General features: G+C 40.5%; 5 protein-coding genes across 6 annotated transcripts; 2 read left to right on the forward strand and 3 right to left on the reverse strand.

Annotated features, from left to right (window-relative positions):
- Window positions 1-2,613: 2,613 nt before the first annotated feature.
- On the reverse strand, window positions 2,614-3,444 carry LOC148563200 (uncharacterized). The gene is made up of 2 exons (XM_088486070.1): window positions 3,178-3,444; window positions 2,614-3,117 (listed from the first exon to the last, which is right to left on the reverse strand). The coding sequence occupies exons 1-2, from the start codon at window positions 3,442-3,444 to the stop codon at window positions 2,614-2,616; spliced, it is 771 nt and encodes a 256-aa protein (XP_088342196.1).
- Window positions 3,445-4,016: 572 nt separating this feature from the next.
- Window positions 4,017-8,986, reverse strand: LOC107633312 (RINT1-like protein MAG2). Of its 2 annotated transcripts, XM_016336953.3 has the most exons (6): window positions 8,864-8,986; window positions 7,746-8,744; window positions 6,668-6,997; window positions 6,465-6,566; window positions 6,123-6,223; window positions 4,017-6,037 (listed from the first exon to the last, which is right to left on the reverse strand). In XM_016336953.3, exons 3-6 carry the CDS (start codon window positions 6,927-6,929, stop codon window positions 4,145-4,147), a joined length of 2,358 nt encoding a protein of 785 aa, XP_016192439.2. In that variant the 5' UTR covers window positions 6,930-6,997; window positions 7,746-8,744; window positions 8,864-8,986; the 3' UTR covers window positions 4,017-4,144. The 2 variants fall into 2 exon arrangements, with proteins under 2 accessions (XP_016192439.2, XP_088344242.1); XM_088488116.1 differs by lacking the exon at window positions 8,864-8,986 and having other exon boundaries at window positions 7,702-8,744.
- Window positions 8,987-8,996: 10 nt separating this feature from the next.
- Window positions 8,997-9,596, forward strand: LOC148563201 (putative disease resistance protein RGA1). The gene is made up of 2 exons (XM_088486071.1): window positions 8,997-9,125; window positions 9,309-9,596. Exons 1-2 carry the CDS (start codon window positions 8,997-8,999, stop codon window positions 9,594-9,596), a joined length of 417 nt encoding a protein of 138 aa, XP_088342197.1.
- A 906-nt stretch (window positions 9,597-10,502) lies between these two features.
- LOC107633314 (P-loop containing nucleoside triphosphate hydrolases superfamily protein) lies at window positions 10,503-12,866 on the forward strand. Its single transcript, XM_021117335.2, is given in 3 exon segments — window positions 10,503-10,640; window positions 11,949-12,433; window positions 12,435-12,866. Coding segments are annotated over 3 exon segments (771 nt in total). The 5' UTR covers window positions 10,503-10,637; the 3' UTR covers window positions 12,718-12,866.
- A 7,893-nt stretch (window positions 12,867-20,759) lies between these two features.
- Window positions 20,760-21,857, reverse strand: LOC148563202 (uncharacterized). The gene has a single exon (XM_088488117.1). The coding sequence runs from the start codon at window positions 21,741-21,743 to the stop codon at window positions 20,760-20,762; it is 984 nt and encodes a 327-aa protein (XP_088344243.1). The 5' UTR covers window positions 21,744-21,857.
- Between the last annotated feature and the right edge of the window lie 2,379 nt (window positions 21,858-24,236).

Here is a 24,236-nt window from a genome sequence, read left to right on the forward strand (position 1 = left end):
TAATAAATCTAAAACCATCTTGGTGATTAGTAACAAGATTAAACACTTCCACACAATCCGCCTCACAAATAATATCTCGTTGACCCACATCCTAAGCTAAGAGATATCCTCTCCAAATAGCAAACAATTCTCCTTAAAAAATACTATTATTCTCAATCATTTCCAAACACCCCCTTTGCCAACTCCGATTACAATATCTAATAACGCAAGTAAAATCAACACTATCACCCGAACTAGGATAACTAGCATCGCAATTAATTTTGAAAGTACCAATGGATGGGATTCCAAAAACTATTTAGAATAGAGGGATGAGACATACGTTGTAATTCAAAAATATTCCTAAGCTCTGTTTCTGAAGCTAATGCCAGACAAATCACTTTTTCCAGATGTCAAATTTCATGAGTATTAAAGATGTCATTATTCCTTACTCGCCATATCCACCAAAGTCCCGAAAAGAACCTGAATGGATGCTCTCTGTTATGATACAAGAACCAATTCATCAAATCCAGAGGATGACAAGAAATATCCAATCTATGTCATACAAGTTGAGCTTTTGGGCAATTGCGAATACAATGTAAAACCGATTTCTGACTAGAAAGACATCTTGGGCACCTATCCAATGACGACATCCCTCTTCTGAAGCAAAAACTTGCAGTAGGAAGAGCCTCCTTAAGACACAACCAAGCAAAAAACTTGTGCTTTTCCGGAATAAACTGGCGCCAAAGCCAAAGTCCCGCTCCTCCCAACCAACCAGCTGCTTACACAACCACAAGTAACCATTGCGTGAGTCATAGACTTTGACAGCAGACCCAGACCAGTACCAACCCACTTCCGGACCTGTTTGCACATCTGGATTGTAAGAAAGAATATTACCTTTCAGATTTTGAGATAAAAGGGAATAAAGAGTATCCAAATGCCACCTACCAACCGAGCAGATATCTTGTATCCGGAGGTTCGAATTAGAAATGTGAACATAATCCATCTTATTAGATAACTACCATTCTCTCCTCCAGCTAGAAAACAAAAAATTCTTGTTCAAATTTCCAATACACCAAGCAAATCCATCATTCAACACTTCCCAAGCCTTGCAAAGATTCCTTCAAATGGGAGAGCCCTTATTTTTAGGACAACCAAAACAGTCGTATAGAGATGTTCGATATTTGACATCTAACAATTGGATCCATAACTTGTTTGGCTGCTGGAAAAAAGTTCAAACTATCTTTCCAAAAAGATGTTAAAATTGAAACAAAAAATAAAATAGATAGATTGAAATTGAATATAAAGTTATTTTTTATCTAATTTTTTAATACAAACAAGAAAGAGATTTCTCAACCTAACTTATTCACACCATAGTTTAAGAATTGAATTGAAATGACTCTTTAACATTCTATCTAATTCCCCATTCAATAAGAGATGGACTCACTCAATCTCACTTGTCTACACCATAATTTTATCATAAAACCAAAAAATTAAAACAAAAAAAAAACCTTAAAGTTCACGAACATAAAATTCAATCTATTAACTAAATAAACAACAATCAAAATACATCAGAATAAATTAATAACTTTTTAAAAATATTTGATTTTTTCATATTACAAATATTTAAAGCACGTATAAAATATCTTGCAAAACATAGATATTGAGTTCCATTAACCATATTTTATCTTTTGAGTAATAAAATATCTTGGTTGCTTCATACACAACGACAAAAATTTTTTATTATGGAAGAGAAATGCATGCAATTCAATTTTATTGGTTGTGCATGTGTTTTTATTTTGGTATGGAAATTAGTAATTGGACCTACCGATTACTTTGCAAGTTGATTTTTCAAAATTTTTTAATATCAAACTGGAGGGTCCAATTGTTTATTGTGATTTAAAAAAAAATATTCATAAATCGGAGGATACAATTTTTGTTCGTAACAAATCGAATGGTCTAATTTTTGTTCTTAAAAAATCAGAAGATCCGATTTCTACATTTTAAATAAAAAATTTTATATTTGAGAATAACACTTTTATAATTCATAATCCTAAAGAACACCGTTTTAATCCAAATATAAAAAATAATTTACGTACACAACACAAAGAAATACAAAAACATAAATTTTCTTTGCTAAAACAGAAACAGTAAAAAAGACCGAACACATGACATGATGAGTGTTACTGTAACTAGAAAAAACCCAAAAAATCTTAATGTTTGGTCTAAAAAAAATTCCAATCCACCATATCATAGATCTTTTCTAAATTAATTTTGAAAGTCATAACTCTTGTTTTGGATTTTATCTTATTCATAAAATATAGCAACTCTTTAACAACTAAAACATTATAGGATGTACTCTTGTCCAGCCTAAATCCTCCTTTAAGATGACCAATAATACTCTTAAAAAAAGAACACAGTAACAAAAAGTTTCATATGAGTATACAATTATGTAAATTTCAAAAAGTTTGAATTTTACCGACCAAAAATATGGTGTGAATATTAAATACAAAACATATATTAAATATTTTTTTTTGAATCAAAGGGAGCTCAACACAGCAGAGTGGAGCAAATAGCAAAGCTATAGTAAGAATAAAACAAGATAACATACAACTCCTAAACACTGTGACCCGGCCATCAACACCTAAAGGGCTCAACACCATTCCATTCTTCGTAGAATGTAAACGATCTGTTAATAATGTCCCCTACTCTTGAACTCTTATTTCGGAAGAGCCTGTCATTCCTTTCTAGCCAAATTGTCCAGATAACAGCAAATAATCCAGTGAACCATCTCTTCCTATCTACCTTTCTTCCTGTAAAGTTCGTCCAACTCTCAAAATGTTCCTTCAAAGTACCCGGAAAGCTCCATCTTTGTTGAAAGACCATTAGCCAAGCACACCACACCTGCCATGTAATCTCACAACTAAGAAACAGATGATACGCGGTTTCCACAGGCTTACCACAGAGAAGACACCTATTGTCCTGCTGGTCAATAACCCGTAATCTGCACAGTCGATCCTTTGTGTTGACCCTTCCGACTAACGCAAACCAAGAAAGGAGTTCAACCCTCGGGGGGACAAATCCTTTCCAAACAGCACTAGTGAAGCTATAGCTGGTAACCTCCTCCGGTAGGACTTCCTCCTGCATCACTCACACAAAGGATTTTGTTGAGTAGTCACCTGTTTTATCAAATTTCCATACCACACTATCTTCCCTCCCATTTGTAAGCTTGAATGACTGTAAGATCTCATGAATCTGGTGTACTAAGTCCAACTCCCACTGGAACAACTCTCTCCTCCACTGGAAACTCCAAATCCACACTAGCCCATCCCAAAAGCCACAGTCTGCTATCACAGATTCATGAAGAGTTGAGACCGAGAAAAGCCTAGGAAACATATCTTTCAATACTCCAGCCGATAGCCATCTATCCTCACAGAATCGGATTGTTCTGTCATTCCCTAACTCCATCGACAACCCACTGATCATCTGATCTCTCAGCCCCGGCTTATTAACTTGTAGCTGGCATATATCCTTCCAAGGACCCCCTCACATATATTAAATATTAAATAAGCATTTTTGTAATTTTCTTCCCTTTTATCGATGATACTACCTTTCTCCTTTTTTCTGAATAAATATATATTCATGTGATTTTGATGCCTAGAATATAAGGATGATCTGTTTATTTCCCTTAACATATGTAGCTTTTTTGCGGTTGTTGAAAAAGAGGACAAGCACACATCTGCTTTTTAGTTTTTATCAACACGTTTTTATTTTGGTTTTGGTCTTCGTCAACATGTCAAAAATTGCCTCCTAATGGAGTCAGTAATTGTCATTTTGGTAGTTTGGTGGTATTATTGTGCTATTCATGGGATGTATTGTGCTCGTATTATTAGAAAAAACTATAAGTTTCCTGTGATTTTTCTCTTTTATTCTTCGAATTGTTTCTGCCAAGAAAATAATTTTTATATGATATTACTTCGGTTTAGAAGTTCTTTTTTCTTAGCAAATTTTTTTTTGCTTGCTTCAAAATTTACATATGGTTCTTCAAATCATAATGATGTTCTTTTATTTTTTACACCGACATTATCCCAAACACGCAAATATGAGAAAAAATATGAGAAATTTTTTCCAAAAGTTTTAAAAGATCATAAAGCAAAGCAAAAAAGTTTCAACTTGAGAACACCCTATTCTTCACAACCTTTTCTGCTTCGGTTACAGTCAGATGCCTGATCCCATTTTCCTTCAACCATCTCTTCCCACCAGCAAGACATTCTTGCACTCTGTTTTCATTCAATTTCAACAACTTAAGACCTTCACTTGATTTTGGAAAAAATCCTTCTGGTCTCAAACACCATGCCCCAAATACCCCAAATAAAACACCAATATCGCTGCTGAATCTTTCGACACCACCATTATGAAATTTTACACTACTTATAAGAATACCATTAAAAATCAATTGATCAATTCCAGTAGCCAAACTTCTCCATACCCCAACAAAATCCCTACTATTCAAAGCTTCTTCTACAACTGACATTTTGCTTTGCAAATAATCTAGGGCATCTATCAGTGTCTTTGACACAGTCCACCCTTCTTCAACCTTTTGCCATTGCCTCTTGTTCTTGATGTAATCTCGAGATCGAGCATCAAAACCTCTCAAAATAACCAGAGATATCCTTTCAACCCATTCTGTTCTAAAATCTTCCAACTTCTTGATCTCGTCATCCAAGATGACCCTACCAGAACTCTTTGACAAAACTTCGCCATTTCTATCTGCATTACTTGGCAACTCTGCTTTATCATCCAGATCCAGATCCATCTCAAGGAAAAAGACATCCTCAGACCATTCCCTTAATGCAGATTCAAAGTAATGGGCAGCATTGTTGGAAACTGCTACTTTAATTACAGCATCATCATCAGCTAAGGCAGTTAGTCCTTCAGCTTCTTGGCAACGGACAAGTATGGAATCAAAAAATTTTCTTATAATAGGCACACCTGCTAATCTGAGAAATTTGGACCTCAAAGTAACACTTGGTAATGATCTACATCGTTCAATAACAGCTGATAGATGGCAAAGAAATGCACTGGAAATTAGGGGAGACTTGAGATCATCAGTACATGATGAGAGAACTGCAGCTTCAACTTTCTTTCTCCAATTATTCTCATCTTCAATGTCAGGTTTAAGCTTATCAAGGGCATCACCTAGCTCTATTTCTGCCCACAGATCAAGCCAGTCTGGTCTATCACAAAATACAGATAGTGAAGAAATCCTCTGCAACATACCATTGTCATCAGAAAATAGCAAAATTCCAGAACGCTCCACCAAAGACTTGATCCTTTTATCAAAAGCTATCATCAGGTCAATCAGATGCAGCCACGATATTCTAGCAGATGATTGAATACCTGTAACACTCTCCTCTTCTAGTTGACTAATATAACTAGGGAAAATTTCTTTTGCCAAGTATGTTGATAAGGAAGTAACCATTGCTGAAATCCATTCTTCTCTGCAACTATAGCCAACTACTTTTGCTTCATCAATCAAAGGCTGCAACATTTCATCCATTGAATCAACATAATCGCTTGTGATCTTATATACAAGCGTAAATATAAATTCTGGTTTATCAATCCATTTTGAGAAATGTCGCTGGGAAGCCAATGACAAGGGATTCGCAAGCTCTTCAATTACCCAAAGTGGTTGTCGCAGAGCAACCTCCCTATCATGGCCCTCAAGCTGTCTACATTTTCTTTGCCTTTGCAACTCTTGTAGGTTGCATAAAGCAAGAAAGTTTCCAGAGTACTTGAGTCTAACATCTGCTTGCATACGCAGTAGAGGATTCAGTCCTTGATTTGCAGAAGCCAAAGAAGAAAGAGGTGGGGGCCATCCAAGGGAAGCAAGAAGTGCTTGATGATCAGCAATTGCCTGGGGTCTTAAGATAGCTAGAGCTCGATCTACTCTATGATCAGCTGCTGATAAAAGACGCTTCCACTGAGGCTGTGTCTTTGTAATTGAGGTCAATAGTCCTTCTGTTGTTTTTAGCATGTTTATAGCAACCAGACGCAGTTCCTGCAACATTTAGCCGACATCAACGATGTAATGATGCAATAGTTCCCAATGGATATTGGGGTCCATGATAAGAAAGATTTCTCACTTCTGAATTCTGACTAGAAGGCTTCCTCAGGTGTTTGTTCATGGTATTTGATACAGCATCTTCAATATCACCAATCAAAGTATTAAGTTTCAGCGCTGTTTCTGTAAGAAGCAGTATCAGAGTATTAATAAAAGTTGCACTAGCCGTATACTGAAATAAGCAGCATTATTCAACAAGTATGACCAGTATGATATCTAAGAAATCAGCCTAAGCAAACCAACATATATTTGAGAACCACAAATCCATTTCACAAAAGTAACCACAACATAAGTATTCCATCCAATTCATGCTCTTCTGACGGTGATAATTGAAAACCAAAAAATAATAATACTGATAACCAACCTGCATAAACACGAACATTCTCCAACCTGGCAACTTCCTTCGCCAAAGCCGCAAGTTCCTCTCTGAAACCCTTGCCATCACCCTCTTCGCCTCTTCCTCCATCTCCACCCAACAACAAACCAATTCAATTTCGCAAAATTCAAAACACCACAAAAACCTTACAATTAAACCAAAATAAAAGAGAAAGATCAATGGAACCGAACCTGGCACGGCGTTGGAAGAGCAAGTGGAGGCAAGGGCACTGAGGCGGTTGTTGACGTCGCCCGAGAACGAAGTGTAAGCTGAGAGACCCTCTCCTAGTCGGCGAGTGGACTCGTTCAGAGACCGATCCAACTCGGAGCACTGAGTCTGTAGCTCGGTGACGAGGGTCGAAGCTTCGCAGAGGGCATCTTTGGTGTGGAACTTGCCGTCAAGGAAGGAGAGTGCGGAGGGAGAGAGGTGAGAGGGTGCAGGCAGCGAGTCCATGAACAATGAAATCTCGAAGGTTCTGGATGGAAGTTTCTTGGCGTGCAGTTGTTCTCCGGTGTCAGATTCTGATGAGAGATTGTGTGTAATTATAATCCAATACAAATTTTAAAATGTCTTTTAAATTTAAAGTTCTACATCAATCAAAATCTAATATAACTTTATTCGATCATCTTATCTAGTTAATTGATTTAATTTAATTAATCTATTTATTTATTAAAAACAAAGATGACAAAATTTATTTCTTCTCTAACAATAGAAGTTGTGACAAACTTTTAACAAAATTTTCATTATAATTTCAATAAACATTAACAAGGTTTTCAGCTTATCACAATTTTAACAAGATTTCAGTACAATTTTAAAAAAGATCAACAATTTTTTTCCAAAAATTAACCCAGAAAAAAACACAGCAGTGAACTAATCATTTAATGATTCAATCAACACCAAGAATACCCATTTCAGAACAGCACAGGAGCATATCTAACCATTAAATGATTTAAGTTATGGAAAGGAAAGCTCGAAGATGGTTAAATCATCGCTAACAACCAGATATGCGTTCAATCTTCCCAGAATCAAGCAACAATTTAGCAATCGTCAACCACAATTTCAAATTCAAAATCAACAACAACAAAAATTATATGATTGCAAATTAGTAATTACAATGGAGCAGCAACACAGATTCGGCAACAACAGAACCAACCGCAACAACTAAAAAACTTCATGCCAAAATTCAAAAATCAGAGATGCAGTAGAAGAAGTAATAGAACTGTACATTGAGAGTTTAGATCTAAGAAATTCAATTGAGCAAAACGCGACCTCACACACTGTGGATCTGTTCCGCACGAGAGGAATCAGACACTTTGAGATGGTGGCGCGACGAAGGCGACGGCTACGACGACGAAGCTGCTAGACGAAGACGACGGGTGGCCGTTTGAGCCTTTGAGATGCTTATTTTGCTTTGAGAGGCTTTGTTTGCTGAATCAGGAAGGGGCTATGGGGAGGACGAAGCTGAGCGAGGTTTTTTTTTTTCTTTTTTTTTTTTTAAGTCTCGCGAAACGGCGTCGTTTAGTTTGAACTGGCCGGTTCCAGTTCAGATTCGGCCGTCCGATTCCCGTCTGGTTCGGCAGTTTGCTTCCGGTTCACGTCTGAGCGGTTTCTGTATATGTACCGAATCATTTCCCTTACGCTCTGCGATGAGACGTTAATGAGAACGGCGCCATTGAATGGAGAGTACAGCATGAAATTCATTCATTTAAGATCCAAGGAATGAAGGAGGTTGTGAAGGTAAGAGGAACATTGCGGTGGTCAGGGAGTGATCAAGCTGTCCGCGCAAGGTCTGTCGAACAATGGCGTGCACGGGATGGACCAGGCAAAGATTGAAGCAGCAAGTCAGCAACAAGGAAGGGTACGAAGCTTGGTTGGAAGATTTAATGGTGTTCCCCGGCGAAAGAAGAACATTGACCGGCGATAGGACTTCACCAGAATCTATCTCGTTAACCTCTGAGGCGGAACTTCTTGCCGAGGTGATGCCAGCAGAGAGACCTGATTCGGATCTCATCAACCGATTCGCGACTTGAATTCAGACCCGAGGATCAACTGGAAAGAGGCTGGAAAGAGGGTTAACCATAGTCATTGCATGGTGGGCTGGTGGCCATGGAAAGAGCTTCTCGGCGCTAAGGTTCAAAATTCTGAGAGAGGAAAAATCAATTTGGGGTTTGGTTCGGGCGGGTTGGGGTAGTGGGTTCGGGTAGGGTTTTTGGGCTTAGCCCAAGACCAAAAAAAAAAAGGTGAACTCCAAATCTTCATCTTTAGATTCTGGTGTTTGTTTGACCAAAAAAAAAAAAGATTCTGGTGTTTGTCAAAGTCAAATTTCTACTTAGAAAAAAATGAAAAATTACTATCAAACGGTACCAAAATGAGTGGCGCGTTTTTACCTGCAGCCACCGTTTACGTGTTACCATGGATGACGTTCTCCATTGAAATCTTCAGTGCATAACCAAACCAAACCAAATTACGGATCTCTCTCTCTCTCTCTCTCTCGTTGCAGTGTAGCTCTCATATCTGCAAATGGCCGATGCTCTACTTGGAATTGTCGTTGAAAACTTGCACACTTTTCTGCGGGACCAGCTCGCAACCTTCTATGGTGTTCAATCGCAGATCCAAGAACTATCCAGTAATCTCACTGCAATCCATGCTGTAATTCAAGATGCTGAAGAGAAGCAGATACGAGCCACGCCGTTAAGGATTAGTTGAACAAGCTCTCTGATGCAGCCCACGTGATCGACGATTTGCTGGATGAGTGTTCAATAAAATTTAACGCTCAGCAAATCCCGCACGGAAATTGTTTTCTTGTTTCAATCCAGAGATGATTTTGTTTAGTTTGATATTGATAAGAGGATGAAAGTTATTGGAGATAGGTTCTGCCAGATTGATGAAGAAAGAAGAAGGTTTGAGTTGCAGCCAGGGGTTGTAGAGAGGCTTCAAGAAGATGAGGAATGGCGCCAGACGAGTTCTCTCATCACGGAGCAGAGAATTTATGGTAGACACCAGGCATTAGAGACTATTGTAGAGGGTGCAGAGGAAAAGGCTTTTAAGTCCTTGAAGAAGCTGACTTTGTTCCGGTTGCCAAATTTGGAGAGGATGCTGAGAGATGAAAGAGCAGACTAGCAGAGATGCTCCCACTTCTTTCTGAATTAAGCATCTCATGTGTCCCCAAATTAAAATTGCCTCACCTTTCGATCTGTTTCACAACTTCAAATTCAAGGATTGAGGTCTGTATTTGATTATAATGGTAATAAGGGCATTGCTTCCTTCCCTGAACCGATTTTAAGACCCTAAGAATTGAATATTTCTATGAAAAGGTATTACTAGATGAACTTGAGTCTCTTTCAGAGAATGTGTTGCAAGGTCTGAGTTCTCTTCGAATTTTGAAGATTATGTGCTGTGATAGATTAAATTCCTTGACAGAAGGTATGAGGCACCTAATGCATCTTGAGCGCCTTGAGATTTGGGCTTGTCCAGAGCTGGTAGCTCTGCCAAGTAGCATGAATCAGCTAACTTCCCTTCTTGATGTTACAATATTTGGTGAGGACAATAACCCTATCATACCAGAAGGGTTACAATACATCCCTTCCCTCCAAATTTTGACTCTATATGATGTAGATTCATTGCCAGAGTGGTTGGGACATGGCTTCTCTTCCACAGTTACACATTGGTTTGTGTCCTGAGTTAAGGTCACTGCCCAGTGGCTTTCGGCACCTGACCAACTTGCATAAGCTATACATTAATGAGTGCCCGAAGCTTGCAAAGCAATGCAAGAGAGAAGCTGGGGAAGACTGGCAAAACATTGCTCACATCCCACATTTCGAATTGGTTGCAATGCAGTAAGAGACATTTTGTGGTAAATTCATCTTTGTTTCCTTTCTTCGTTTTCCATTGATTTGTCGCATCTGTCCTTGTAAAATAATATCCTATCTTTTGAACGATATTTCAAATCCTTTTTGCAGATAAAATCAGTACTAAATGGAATCCAAGGAAGTCAACCAGAGATCAGAGTTATTATCTCACTCCAGATTACGAATTTGACAGAATGGTTGATCAGCTCTGAGTGAAAAGCAAATAGATGGAACCAATATTTGCACATGTCATTGCCATGTTCTGCAACATAAAGAATTTTACTTGTGGACGAGGCGACCAGCCACTGAAACAATGGTTAGCATTGGCCATTGAGTAACATAACTCTTTCAATTTTTACTTTTTATTTTTTATTTTTTTTAATCTTGAAGAAATGTTTATCTATTCCAGTAAATGCCAAATGAGTGACTTAATTACTATGCATTCTTGTTTTAGATAAGTCTAAGAATGGTCGAGCTAAATAGATTTACTAAATTGCATGACTCGAATTTCCGTTCCCTGATATTATTTGTGATCGAGTTATAAGTTGATGGATTATGTTATTGTTTGGTTAGGATATCTTAGAATAAATCTTCTTTCTTATATAGAATAAAAAGAAAGGGCAAAATGAAAAGCTATACCATCTTACTGATATGACAGATATAGTATGTAGACCATAAGTAAAACCTTTTTCCTCTATCAAGATTCCAACATGACTTTATTGGATCTGGAAGTGCACATATTTGGAGTAGCATTTGGCTGTACGATACAAAAGCATCGCCTACCTATCATATTCTCCCCCTTAATAAGCAAAGTCGGCTCTTGTGATTGACATATATCTAATTTAGTTTTCTAGGTTAGTATTAGATTGATTCTATCATTATGTATAAAGTTTGTAGGCTCATCCAGTCGTATACATTTCAGACTGATCAATTATATAGAAGTTTTCTTTGTTTTCCTAATTTCCTTTCATAACCATAACCTATCATTTTCTATGATGATTAGCCATGATTCTTAACAAGAAGATACCAAGGTTTGCATCTTTATTTGTTGGTTTCATTCTTACTACTATTAAAATAGTCACAATGATTCAGAAGTTGGAATATTGATGAATGTTTCCACCAAACCAATAGAAAGAGTAAACTAAGTTAAACTTAGCTAGCAAACTGAGTTGCATTTCATGTAAGTAGATTTGGCCTACAATACATAAGAATTCAAAGACTTGAGTAGTGTATCAGTATCTCACACTGAAAGAGGGTAGACATAAAGTCAAAGAATAGAAAAATAAGGCAGTACCAATTATATTGACTACCAAAAACACAGAAACTATCACAAACACTAATCTGATAATGCAAAAATTCATGCGCTTTGAAGAGACAGTAAACAAACACGAAAGAAAATAATCAATTTTTGATCGCACAATTTTTTATGGTTGATTATCTGAAAAGCAATGATGGATTTGAGTTGAGAATACATTGAGAGTGGTGTCGTCCTCTTTGTGCAAACCTGTGAATTTGCAATCCAAACTACCCTCTCTAAACTCACAAATTCTTGCTTTAATCTCTGAAAATGGCAACTGATGCTTTGCTTGGAATTCTCATTGGAAACTTGAACACTTTTGTCAAGAATGAGATTGCAGCACTTTCGGGTGTTGACTCACAGATCCAAGAGCTGTCTGATAATCTCGAGGCAATCCGTGCATTGTTCCAAGATGCTGCAGGGGAGCAATTTACAAGCCATGCCATGAAGGACTGGCTGAAGAAGCTTTCCGATGCTGCATATGTGTTGGAAGATATCTTGGAAGAATGTTCAATGGAATCCAACCGTCTTAAAAGTGAAGGGTGGTTAGCCTGCTTCCATCCCAAGACTATTTTGTTTCGTCATGCTATCAGCAAGAGGATGGAAGACATGGTCGAGAGGTTCCAGCGTATTGATGATGATAGGAGAAGGTTTCAGCTGCCTCTGGGAGTCAGACAGAGGCAACAAGAAGATGATGATCTGCGGCAAACTAGTTCTGCCATCACTGAGCACCAGATGTATGGAAGAGACGAAGATAAACAGAAGATTGTAGAGTTTCTTACAAAGCACGCCAGTAGCATTGATGGCCTCTCTGTATCCCATTGTTGGCATGGCGGGACTTGGAAAAACAACACTTGCTCGATGGGTCTTCAATGATGAGAGGGTGATCCAGCATTTTGATTTGAGAATTTGGGTTTGTGTTTCCACAAACTTCAATATCATGAGAATTCTACAGTCCATTGTAGAATCCTCCACTGGAGTGAACCTAAACCTCTCAACTTTAGAAGCAATGCAAAAAATTCAACAAGTGTTGCTGGGCAAACGGTATTTGCTTGTTCTAGATGATGTGTGGGACAATGTCAAATGGGAGGACTAAAAGTCTGTGTTGCATTGTAGCGGAACCAAAGGTGTCTCAATTTTGGCCGCTACGCGAGATCAAAAAGTTGCATCCGTCATGGGAGCATGCTCTACGCATGACTTGCAGCCTTTGTCTAAGGACGACAATTGGTTATTGTTCACACACTATGCATTTGGTGCAGCCAACAAGGAGCATGAAGAGTTGGCGGAGATGGGCAAAAAAATCGTGAAAAAATGTGTAGGTTCTCCTCTGGCAGCTAGAGTTCTTGGAAGTCTTTTTCGCAATGAAAAGGATGAAAAACAGTGGCTCGATGTGTTGAAGAGTAAGTTTTGGGATATTGATGATCTCATGGGTGCTTTGAGAGTAAGTTTTGTGTTTCCACTCGCATATAACCCTCTTTAATATGACCAATTATGGCAAAATTGAACTTCAACGTTGTTCATAAAACTTGCATCCATTTGTAGCAAGATACTGTTTGGCTTTTTCCACAACCTGAAAATTCTATGTTCAATCATACTGAGACATCTCTTCATTTTTTTTCATTGAAGCTGAGGTTGCAGCGTAGGCATGAGTGCATGCAAATCACCCTTGAAGAAGAAAGTAGTTTTCCGGTTCTATTAAGATTCCCAACTTTCTTGACCTTTCATATTCAAGTTCACATATTTGAAGAAGTGTTTTGCTGTTAGTTTTGCATTGAAGTACTACCTTCTCATATTCTGCCCCTCAAGCAAAGTGGCTCTGGTGTGTGTTTTGCATTGACCTTTTGAGACAATATACTATGTTGGAACTTTATATTTTGAATATGTGGTCCTATTTTTTATTATTTATGATTATTAGTCTAAGTGGTACTTAGATTAGTTTGTAAAGGTTGGTGAAGGAATCTGTATTGGACAGTTATTTTGTATCTCTTTCTTTGAAGTACCTAACTTTTTATGACTGAAGTGAAGGCAGGTATGTGGTTGTTATATTTCCTTGTATCATATTTATATGGTTATGAAGTTTTCAACAGAGCTGAATTGAAAAAAAGGCAACCTGCAACTAACTATTTTTCAATAAAACTGGATAGGTAATAGATGAACAAGAACCTAAAGAGAAATAGATTTAGGGTGAGGATGAGGAGGTAGATTTTGAATTGTGACAGAATGCATCAAAGTAGCACAAAGTTAAATTTAGTGTGATTTGACAAAAATAGTTGCTTATTGGAACTAGTGATAAGCCTAATTATAAGAATCCCACCCACTTCATTTACAACACATAGGTACCAACTGCATCAAGATGGTTAAATTCTTAAAGTTGTCGCATAATTGGAAATAAAATTTAAGCTTTTAGTTCTAAAATTCAAAATCCATTAGAATTCTGCCTATGCTCTATGGCATATATTTTTTTATTTCATAAAAATATATTTTAGTAAACCCTGAATGGTCATTGTCAAAATTCATAAATATCTAAAGATTCGAATGAAGTATTAAATCAACATGATAATTAATAATTCTTTTGTTGATCCCTTTGTTGAAAACTTTTTGTCCCACAACATTTAACAAGTGACTATTTTTTGTTCAAAATATTTAATTATTTAATATTTACTTCTTAAAAAACTAATAAGATGCTTGAGATATGATTTCATATAATAAATAAACATAAGAAAGTAGCATATATTTGATAAGATATAATGTAAAAATGAAAGCAATTTAAATTAATAGAGTATATAGCAGGGGTGAGAAGATATGATATATAGATCCAATGACTCAATGAGACTGACTATAAAAATGGATAGTTAATGCGTAATTAGGGGTGTATATGGTAGAATGAAATTTGGTTTGTCTTAATCTAAATTCGATCTTAAATAATGATCGGATTTATTTTTGAGATTCTTACCGATTTTAAATTTGGTAAAATCATGCTATTTTTGAATTACACTAAAATCGAGTCTAGACCGATAAAATCTGAGTCTTAATAAATTTATGTTAAAAATTTATGATATACTTATTTATAAAAAAAAATATACTTATTATAAAAAATTAATATCCATATTTAAATTTGAATTTGTTTATAAATTCTAAATAGTAAATACAGAATCTACCTGTTCATACCCTGGCCCAATAAATAGGACCCAGGATCCAAGCAAAGAAGCCCAACCCAAAGGGGTTGGCCCTCCCCCAGTACCAGCCTTCATCCCCAGAAGTCGGTACTGAACACGACCTACTCCAAAGAAGTCGGATACGAGGGTTAGCTGGCAGATAACACTCATTCGAATGAGTAACCGCCCCTAGAAACTCTCTAACCACTTCATAGAGCCATATCTTAACCTCCCTAAGATATGGGAACGGTTATCCACCTAAAAAGGTGGCACTACTTCAGCGGTGGTTATTGGTTCACCACTATAAATACCCTGACATCCCTCAGGTATCACTAAGTCCCAATACTTTCTCAACTTGCTCACACTCTTGCTAACTTAGGCATTGGAGTGTCATTGCAGGTACCACCCCCCATTCTTCCAGACGCACAAGTCGAACGGAGGAACACCGAGTTTCAGGTGCACCAGCTGGCCACCTCCCTCACACGTTTGGGTCAACCAACGTCATCCGGCCCACTAATCTCCGGTTACCCACCGTAACATTGGCGCCGTTGCCGGGGACCCGAGAGATTGACCAGTGATGGCGGAAAGATCCCCTGAAGAAGGTCATGTGGAGACAGATTCTGATCAAGAGAATTTGAACACCGGAAACAATGAAGCAGATCAGAACCTCCACCAGGAAGCTAATGATCAAAATAAGGAAGGTACTTCCGGAATCAAAAATCCGAAGGCAAACTCCTCGGAGGGGCGCGAGTCAGAAAAAGAAGGACCCCCTCTCGCTAGTGAGCTTATGGGGCTAATTCATAGCCGCCTCGAGCAGCTAGAGCAGGAGCGGGAACGACAAAGGGAAGCTGAAAAGAACCTAAAAGAGGAGATGGAGCGACGAAAAGAGTTAGAAAGAAAACTCTTAAAGTTAGAATCCTCCCTCAAGGGTCGGAATTCCCAAGGCGATAGAGAAGATTCTCCCTTAGGAGAGAAAGATCCGTTTAGCGAGGACATAATGAGGGCAAAAGTTCCGAGAAACTTTAGAAGCCCCGATATGGACCTCTACGATGGAACCACCGATCCAAAGCATCATCTGAGCAACTTTAAAAGTCGGATGTATCTGACCGACGCTTCAGACGCTACGCGATGCAAAGCTTTCCCGACAACCTTGTCCAAAGCAGCGATGAAGTGGTTCGACAGTCTCCCTCCGAGGTCAATTACCAGTTTTGAAGACCTCTCAAGAAAATTCTTGATGAGGTTCTCCATCCAGAAGGACAAAGTAAAACATGTACCAAGCCTCCTGGGAATAAAACAGGAGGTCGGGGAGTCCTTACGGGCCTATATGGAAAGATTCAACAAAGCATGTTTGGAGATTCAAGACCTGCCCACCGAAGCGGTCATCATGGGGCTAGTCAATGGTCTTAGAGAAGGTCCCTTCTCACAGTCCATATCAAAAAGACACCCCGCCTCTTTAAATGATGTACAGGAAAGAGCTGAAAAGTACATCAATATGGAAGAAAACGCTAGGCTAAGAGACCCGAGTTTGCGAATCGGGCCCCCTCCCTCAACGAAAGAAAGGGAGAGGGAAGCGAAGAAGAAGGAAGAGCTCGGCCTTGATAGGCCAAGAAAATATCACTCTTATACTCCATTGAAAGTTCCTGTAGTGGACGTATACAGAGAAATTTGCAATACTGAAAGGCTGCCTCCCCCCAGACCCATCAAGAATAAAAAAGGGGGGAGCCGCAGTGATTACTACGAGTACCATAAGATATATGGACACTCCACAAACGACTGTTACGACCTTAAAAATGTGATAGAAAAGCTAGCCAGAGAAGGTCGGCTTGACAGATATCTCATAGAAAGGTCGGACGGTCATGGAAAAAGAAAGCGAGAAGATGCGGATAGAAGAGATCCACCACCACAAACTCCGGAGAGACATATCCATATGATCTCAGGAGGATTTGCGGGAGGGGGACTCACAAAATCCTCCCGAAAAAGACATCTCAAGAGAGTCTACCAGGTCGAAGAGGGGTCCCCCGATCTTCCGACCATTTCATTCACAAAGGAAGACGGGCGAGGAGTAATCCCTGGGCACGATGACCCAGTGGTAATTACTATGATCCTGGCAAATGCCCATCTACACAGAACCCTAGTAGACCAAGGAAACTCAGCAGACATCCTCTTTAAGCCCGCTTTCGACAAGCTAGGTTTAGATGAGAAAGAGTTAAGAGCCTACCCCGACACCTTATACGGATTAGGTGACACGCCGATAAAGCCACTAGGATTTTTACCCCTCCACACCACCTTTGGAAAGGGGGAAAAATCAAAGACTCTGAGTATAGACTTCATAGTCATCGACGTGGGGTCGGCTTATAATGCTTTAATCGGCAGGGCTACCCTTAATCGACTTGGAGCGGTGGTATCGACACCCCACCTATGCATGAAGTTCCCGACCTCGTCGGGAATAGCGACGATGAGGGGAGATTAGAAGCTGGCAAGGAAGTGCTACAATGAAAGCCTAAACCTGAGAGGAAAAGGCAGAGAAGTCCACACAATAGAACTCGGGGGAGCAAGGGTTAAAGAAGAGCTACGACCACAGCCCGGGGGAAAAACTGAGGAAATTCAGGTCGGCGAAGAGGAAGGAAAAAACACTCACATAGGAGCCAACCTAGGGGAAACCCTAAGACAAGGGTTGACTAGGCTCCTAAGAGATAACTCCGATCTCTTCGCCTGGAAGGCCTCCGACATGCCTGGGATAGATCCCGAGCTCATGTCTCACAAGCTCTCGGTCTACTCAGGGTCTCGACCTGTACAACAAAGAAGACGCAAGCTCGGCCCAGAGCGAGCCCTAGTAGTAGAAGAACAAGTGCAGGCGCTCCTAGAAGCCGGCTTCATCAGAGAAGTCAAATACCCAACATGGCTAGCCAATGTAGTGCTAGTCAAAAAACAAAATGGTAAATGGAGAATGTGCGTCGACTACACCGACTTAAATAAGGCATGTCCCAAGGACCCCTATCCACTACCAAGCATTGACGCCCTAGTGGACTCTAGCTCGGGGTATCAATACCTGTCATTCATGGACGCCTACTCAGGGTATAACCAAATCCCGATGTACGAACCAGACCAGAAAAAAACATCATTCATCACGCCCAGAGCCAACTATTGCTACGTGGTCATTTGGATTGAAAAATGCAGGGGCCACATATCAGAGGCTGATGAATAAGGTGTTTGCCCCCCACTTAGGGAGCTTAATGGAAGCCTATGTCGACGATATGCTGGTAAAAACCAAGGAAGAAGTGGACCTCCTATCCGACCTCTCACAAGTCTTTGATACCATAAGGTTGCACGGGATGAGACTAAACCCTGCAAAGTGCGCCTTCGCAGTGGAGGCAGGAAAATTTCTAGGATTCATGCTAACACAAAGAGGGATCGAAGCCAATCCCGACAAGTGTAGAGCTATCCTAGAGATGAAAAGCCCGACTTGTTTGAGAGAAGTCCAACAGCTGAATGGCCGACTAGCAGCTCTCTCCAGATTTTTGGCAGGATCAGCATTAAGATCCCTTCCACTGTTCTCCCTACTGAAAAAGGGGCACCAGTTTGAGTGGACTCCCGAATGCGAGGAGGCGTTCCAGGAGTTCAAAAAGTTTTTGAGCCAACCTCCTATCTTGACCCGACCTATAGCCGGAAAAAACCTCATCCTATACCTCTCCGTGGCAGACAGGGCTGTCTCAGCAGCCTTGATAAGAGAAGAGGAGGTCAGGCAACACCCAATCTACTTCATCAGTAAAGTTCTACAGGGCCCTGAGCTAAGGTACCACAAATTAGAAAAGTTTTCCTACTCCTTAGTAATAGCCTCTCGAAGGCTACGGCCTTACTTTCAGGCTCACACAATAAGAATCCGCACGAACCAACCCATGAAGCAGATCCTCCAAAAAACGGATATTGCAGGAAGAATGGTACAATGGGCAATAGAGCTCTCCGAGTTCGACTTAAAGTATGAAACTCGGACGGCGATTAAAGCCCAGTGCCTCGCCAACTTCGTTGCTGAATATGCAGGGGATCAAGAGGACAAACCGACTACCTGGGAACTCTACGTGGATGGATCCTCCAATAAAACAGGAAGCGGCGCAGGCATAATATTGGTAGATGAAAGGGGAACCCAGATAGAAGTTTCCCTCAAGTTCGAATTCCCAGCTTCAAATAATCAGGCAGAATACGAAGCCTTGATCGCAGGATTGAAGCTGGCTGAAGAAGTCGGTGCTACGAAAGTGATGGTATACAGCGACTCCCAGGTGGTGACCTCTCAAATAAGTGGGGAATACCAGGCAAAAGACCCAACTATGAAAAGGTACTTGGAGAAAGCCTCGGAACTCTTGGGGCGCTTTGCAGAAACCGAGGTGAAGCACATAACTCGGGATCTAAACAGCAGAGCAGACGCCCTATCCAAGCTAGCAAGTACCAAGCCAGGAGGAAATAACAGAAGCTTGATTCAAGAGACCCTCCAGGAACCCTCAGTGGTAAAAACGGAAGACACACTAGAAGTCTTTGAAGTGGTCGGATTAAACCTCGGATGGATGAACCCCTTAGTCGAATACCTAAAATTCGACATCCTCCCTAAGGAGGAAAAAGAAGCCCAGAAAATCCGAAGGGAAGCACAACATTATACTTTGGTGAAAAATGTTCTCTACAGAAGGGGGATATCAACACCATTGTTAAAGTGTGTACCGACCTTAAAAACCACCGAGGTGTTGGAGGAGGTACATAGCGGAATCTGCGGGAACCATCTCGGAGCCAGGTCATTGGCCAGGAAAGTAATCCGAGCTGGATTTTACTGGCCAACCTTACAGAAAGATGCCACAGAATTTGTGAAAAAGTGCCAGCCATGCCAAATGCATGCAAATTTCCACGTGGCTCCCCCAGAAGAGCTCATTAGTATCACTTCTCCATGGCCCTTTGCAAAATGGGGAATGGATTTGTTAGGTCCTTTTCCCCAAGCGCCAGGACAAGTTAAATACCTAATAGTGGGAATAGATTACTTCACAAAGTGGATAGAAGCAGAACCACTGGCCACCATCACTGCACAGAGGAGTCGGAGGTTCCTCTACAAAAATATAATCACAAGGTATGGGATACCTTATTCCATTACCACAGATAACGGAACCCAGTTCACCGACTCCACCTTTAGAAGCCTGGTAGCCAGTATGAAAATTAAACACCAGTTCACCTCGGTGGAACACCCACAAGCCAATGGGCAAGCCGAAGCAGCCAACAAAGTCATTCTGGCAGGGCTGAAGAAAAGGTTACAAGACGCGAAAGGGGCTAAGGGAAATAAATTAGCAAAAGCCCTTAGTAGCAATAAGGTACCTCTTCAATTAATAAAGAACTCTTTCATTTTAAATATCTCTTTCAAAATTCCCTTTTAAATTTTCTTTCTATGAAACGCGCCGATTTAAGCTCGACAAAACGTAAAAATCCCATGAACCGACCTAGATGGTCGTCAGGATAAAACGACGAGGTACAAGTCGGTGTAAAGAGGCTATAGAAGTCGATCATGATAAACTCGGGATCGGTCCGACTCACAGGACGGAATGCGAAACCGAGTACAATTAAAATGAATCGCAAAAGTAGCCTAAGTCACGAAAAACTCAATAAAACAAAATTGAGTACTAGGAATACCAAAAGAGATAAGGAAAAACTAAGAAAAAGGCTGCCTTGAGAATCAAGGAAATTCAGAAAAGCAGGCAAATCCCAAAGAAAAGATTTTTTTCCAAAAAAGATCAAAGAGTCAAAGGAACCACGAAAAGCATGCGCGCATAAGGTAACTCAAAACCCTTATCCAAAAAGGGTATTTATCTAACGATAAATTAAACCCCTATTAAAAAGGGGCATTACTGTTTTGTTTACGACCTTAAAAGGCCAAAAAATTGTTCAAAACACCAACAAATAAATATAAAGAGTTCAAAAAAGAGGGGCCCACAAGCCGGGCCCCGATAGCCAAAAATCACTTTTTTAGATCACCACCAGCAGGATCAGGGGGAACGCCAGGAGTAGGAGTTGAAGAGGAAGTCGGAGGAACGGTAGAAGAACTCGGAGCGTCCTTAGAGCGAGGAGGGGACTCTACGATCCTCTGCCCCCGAGTCTTTAAATCAGACTCAGATTCCACTATGGGGGCAGGAGGATCCACGATGGCACCATCAATAACAATCTTATCAGGGTCCAAAGGAGAAAGGTCCAAGTCAGGAGCAATAACTCTGACATGTTCCTTGAAAATCCTCCAGGCCTCATCAGCACCATCCGCAATAGAGTCCTCCAACTCGGTGTAGGCCTTCCGAGCGTTCAGTAAGTCGTTCTTTACAGACACAAGATCAGCAAATAAACTATTATAGCTGGCTTGCGCTGCCTTCCTCAACTCCACCTCCATGTTGCATTGGGCTTGCAACTTCTGCCCCTTCTCTCGGAGGCTGTTCCTCTCCCCCTCCAGTTTGGCAACTTTCCCCTCCAACTCCTTCTCATGCTCCTGATATATACGAAGCCTACCCTCCAGCTCCTCGACCCTCGAGGTCGTCCCTAAAGAGCTGATGGGAGTCTTCTCAAATATATCCAAGAGTTTGCCACAAACCCCCGCCGTCTTGAGACTCTCCTCAACCACAGTAGTGAGGTAGTGTCGAACAGAAACATCATCCATACTCATACGAGCATGAGGATAGATGTTCTTTCGGACGAACGCAAGAGCGTCCGCCTCACCAGAAGCGCCAGACTCTAAGGTCTTGCGCTTCTTTGGTTCTGGTTCGGGAGTAGGTCGGACGGAAGGGGGTGGCAGAGAGGAAGCAGAGGAAGAAATTACAATAGGCTGAGAAGGAGTCCCAACGTTCCGAGGAGGAGGAGGAGGAGAGACAACCATCCTAACACCTCCAGACCTGGCTCGAGACTTTGCCTTGGCTTCCTGAACCCTCTGGTAAGACTCTTGAGCGTTTTTCTTTGCCATCTCTACAAAAAACAAATTGGTAGCCAAAATCAGACAAAGTCGGTAAAAGAAATTGCAAGTCGGAAACAAGCAAGAAACGCAAAAAGCTACCTAATTGTGACTGGACAAAGGACGGCGACCCCTGGAGAAATTTTTTAGTATCCAAGTATGGGGCCCTCCCCCACGCTTCTCGGAGGAACCCCACAATGGCTGCTTCTACCTCAGTTAAATCATCCAGACCATATTTCTCGCAAGGGGAGGCCTCCAGCCAATATAAAGGAAATCGGGGAGAAGAATGATCATCCAGGAAAAAGGGGTGGTGACCCTCTACAGCTTGCACTTTGAAAAAGTAGTTCTTGAAGTCATGAAAGGACTCGTCAAAAAGGGTAAAAAGTCTCCGACCTTGTATGGCTCGGAACGACACCCACTGTTGTTTATTGTTTAGCCCACTGAAGGGTTTTGTCATATGGAAAAGATGGAAGAAAATCTTTAAAGAAGTCGGGAACTCTAAAGCCTGGCTGACAAATTGATAAATTTTCAAAAAACCCCAAGAGTTGGGGTGAAGCTGGGTGGGAGCGACTCGACAGTGACGCAAAACAGATATCTCAAAATTCGAAAAAGGAAGAAAAACACCCAAACGGGTGATCATGCACTCATACATAAAGAAAAAATGAGGGGCCGCCTCATCGACTCTTCCAAAACAAACCCGGTCTTCAGGACCCGGGACTACCAATTCGTATTTTGGTTCGTCATCCTCAGAAGTACAAATTCTGTGATGAGTGCGAAGGTTGATAATGAACTCAGAATCGACTGAGGGCTCCTCCCCTAAGACCGTGACATCAACCCAGTGAGAGAGAGCATCTACAGAAGCCATTTCTTTTTATAAAAAAGGGGGGTAACAAACCTACAAGGGGAAAAGAAATGTCACCAACACGGTCTCTAAAGGGAGGAGGATGCGAAACTAAAGTCTACAAATCAAATTTATCTACAAAGGCATATTAAAGAACTAACCTTTATCCGGAAATAAGGGTTGGAAGCAAAAAGCCTTTGAGGACGCAAGAACGCAGCACGAACGAAGGTAAGGAAAATTTGAAAGATCGCAGAAACGAAACAACGAAAGAGAGGGAAAATATTTATAAGAACGTTAGGGGCATAACGGTAAAATCGGGGCAATCATTAATGAGGATGCACCGTTACCAAGGCTATTAAATCCCTACGCACACCCCTAACGGACACGACGCTTGATTAGACGTAACTGTCAGAACCAAAAGGTCACGAAAAATCACGTCGGTTCTCAAACCATCACGTCGGTCCTCTCACAAATCGGCTACGACCCCGAGTTGAATACTCGAACCCAACTCTTAAAAATAAATTGGGCTCGAGTAGGGGCACTGTTCATACCCTGGCCCAATAAATAGGACCCAGGATCCAAGCAAAGAAGCCCAACCCAAAGGGGTTGGCCCTCCCCCAGTACCGGCCTTCATCCCCAGAAGTCGGTACTGAACACGACCTACTCCAAAGAAGTCGGATACGAGGGTTAGCTGGCAGATAACACTCATTCGAATGAGTAACCGCCCCTAGAAACTCTCTAACCACTTCATAGAGCCATATCTTAACCTCCCTAAGATATGGGAACGGTTATCCACCTAAAAAGGTGGCACTACTTCAGCGGTGGTTATTGGTTCACCACTATAAATACCCTGACATCCCTCAGGTATCACTAAGTCCCAATACTTTCTCAACTTGCTCACACTCTTGCTAACTTAGGCATTGGAGTGTCATTGCAGGTACCACCCCCCATTCTTCCAGACGCACAAGTCGAACGGAGGAACACCGAGTTTCAGGTGCACCAGCTGGCCACCTCCCTCACACGTTTGGGTCAACCAACGTCATCCGGCCCACTAATCTCCGGTTACCCACCGTAACACTACCTTTTTACTTCTCACTTGAAATCATAGAATTTTCTTTTTTTTTCCTTGACAGTCATATTATTTTAGAAAATAGCGAAACCTAGTGTCAACATTTCAATTTCAACCCATGTGTCAACATTAGTCACCAAAAAAAAACCCATGTGTCAACATTTATATATAACCTAACAGGCGGGCCTAGCTGCCTAAGTGACAGGCGATTTAGGTAATATAATTGGATGAATGGAAGTTCCTCCAAAAAAAAAAAAAGGGAAGTTCCTCCTATACCCTTATTTTCGAAGAGAAACGTTACTAGATCTCTTTATTATTATTATTATTATTATTATTATTATTATTATTATTATTATTATTATTAATAAGGTAAAACACCTTCAAAAACCAAAAAGAGATGGATTTGAGGTGAATTCCGTAGATTAAAATTCGTTACTACATACTCCAGAGCATATTTTTATATAAATCAAATTGATCAAATTTAAATTATTAGCAATAAGAATAAATTGAATTGATATGATTCGATTTAGTATGAATGTAAGTTTGCTTTAAAGTAAATCGATCCTATCAAATCAAATTTATCCTTATTTTTAGT

This window comes from Arachis ipaensis, chromosome B5 (genome assembly GCF_059453495.1).
Source record: "Arachis ipaensis isolate K30076 ecotype BB chromosome B5, ASM5945349v1, whole genome shotgun sequence".
Taxonomy (NCBI): Eukaryota; Viridiplantae; Streptophyta; class Magnoliopsida; order Fabales; family Fabaceae; genus Arachis; species Arachis ipaensis.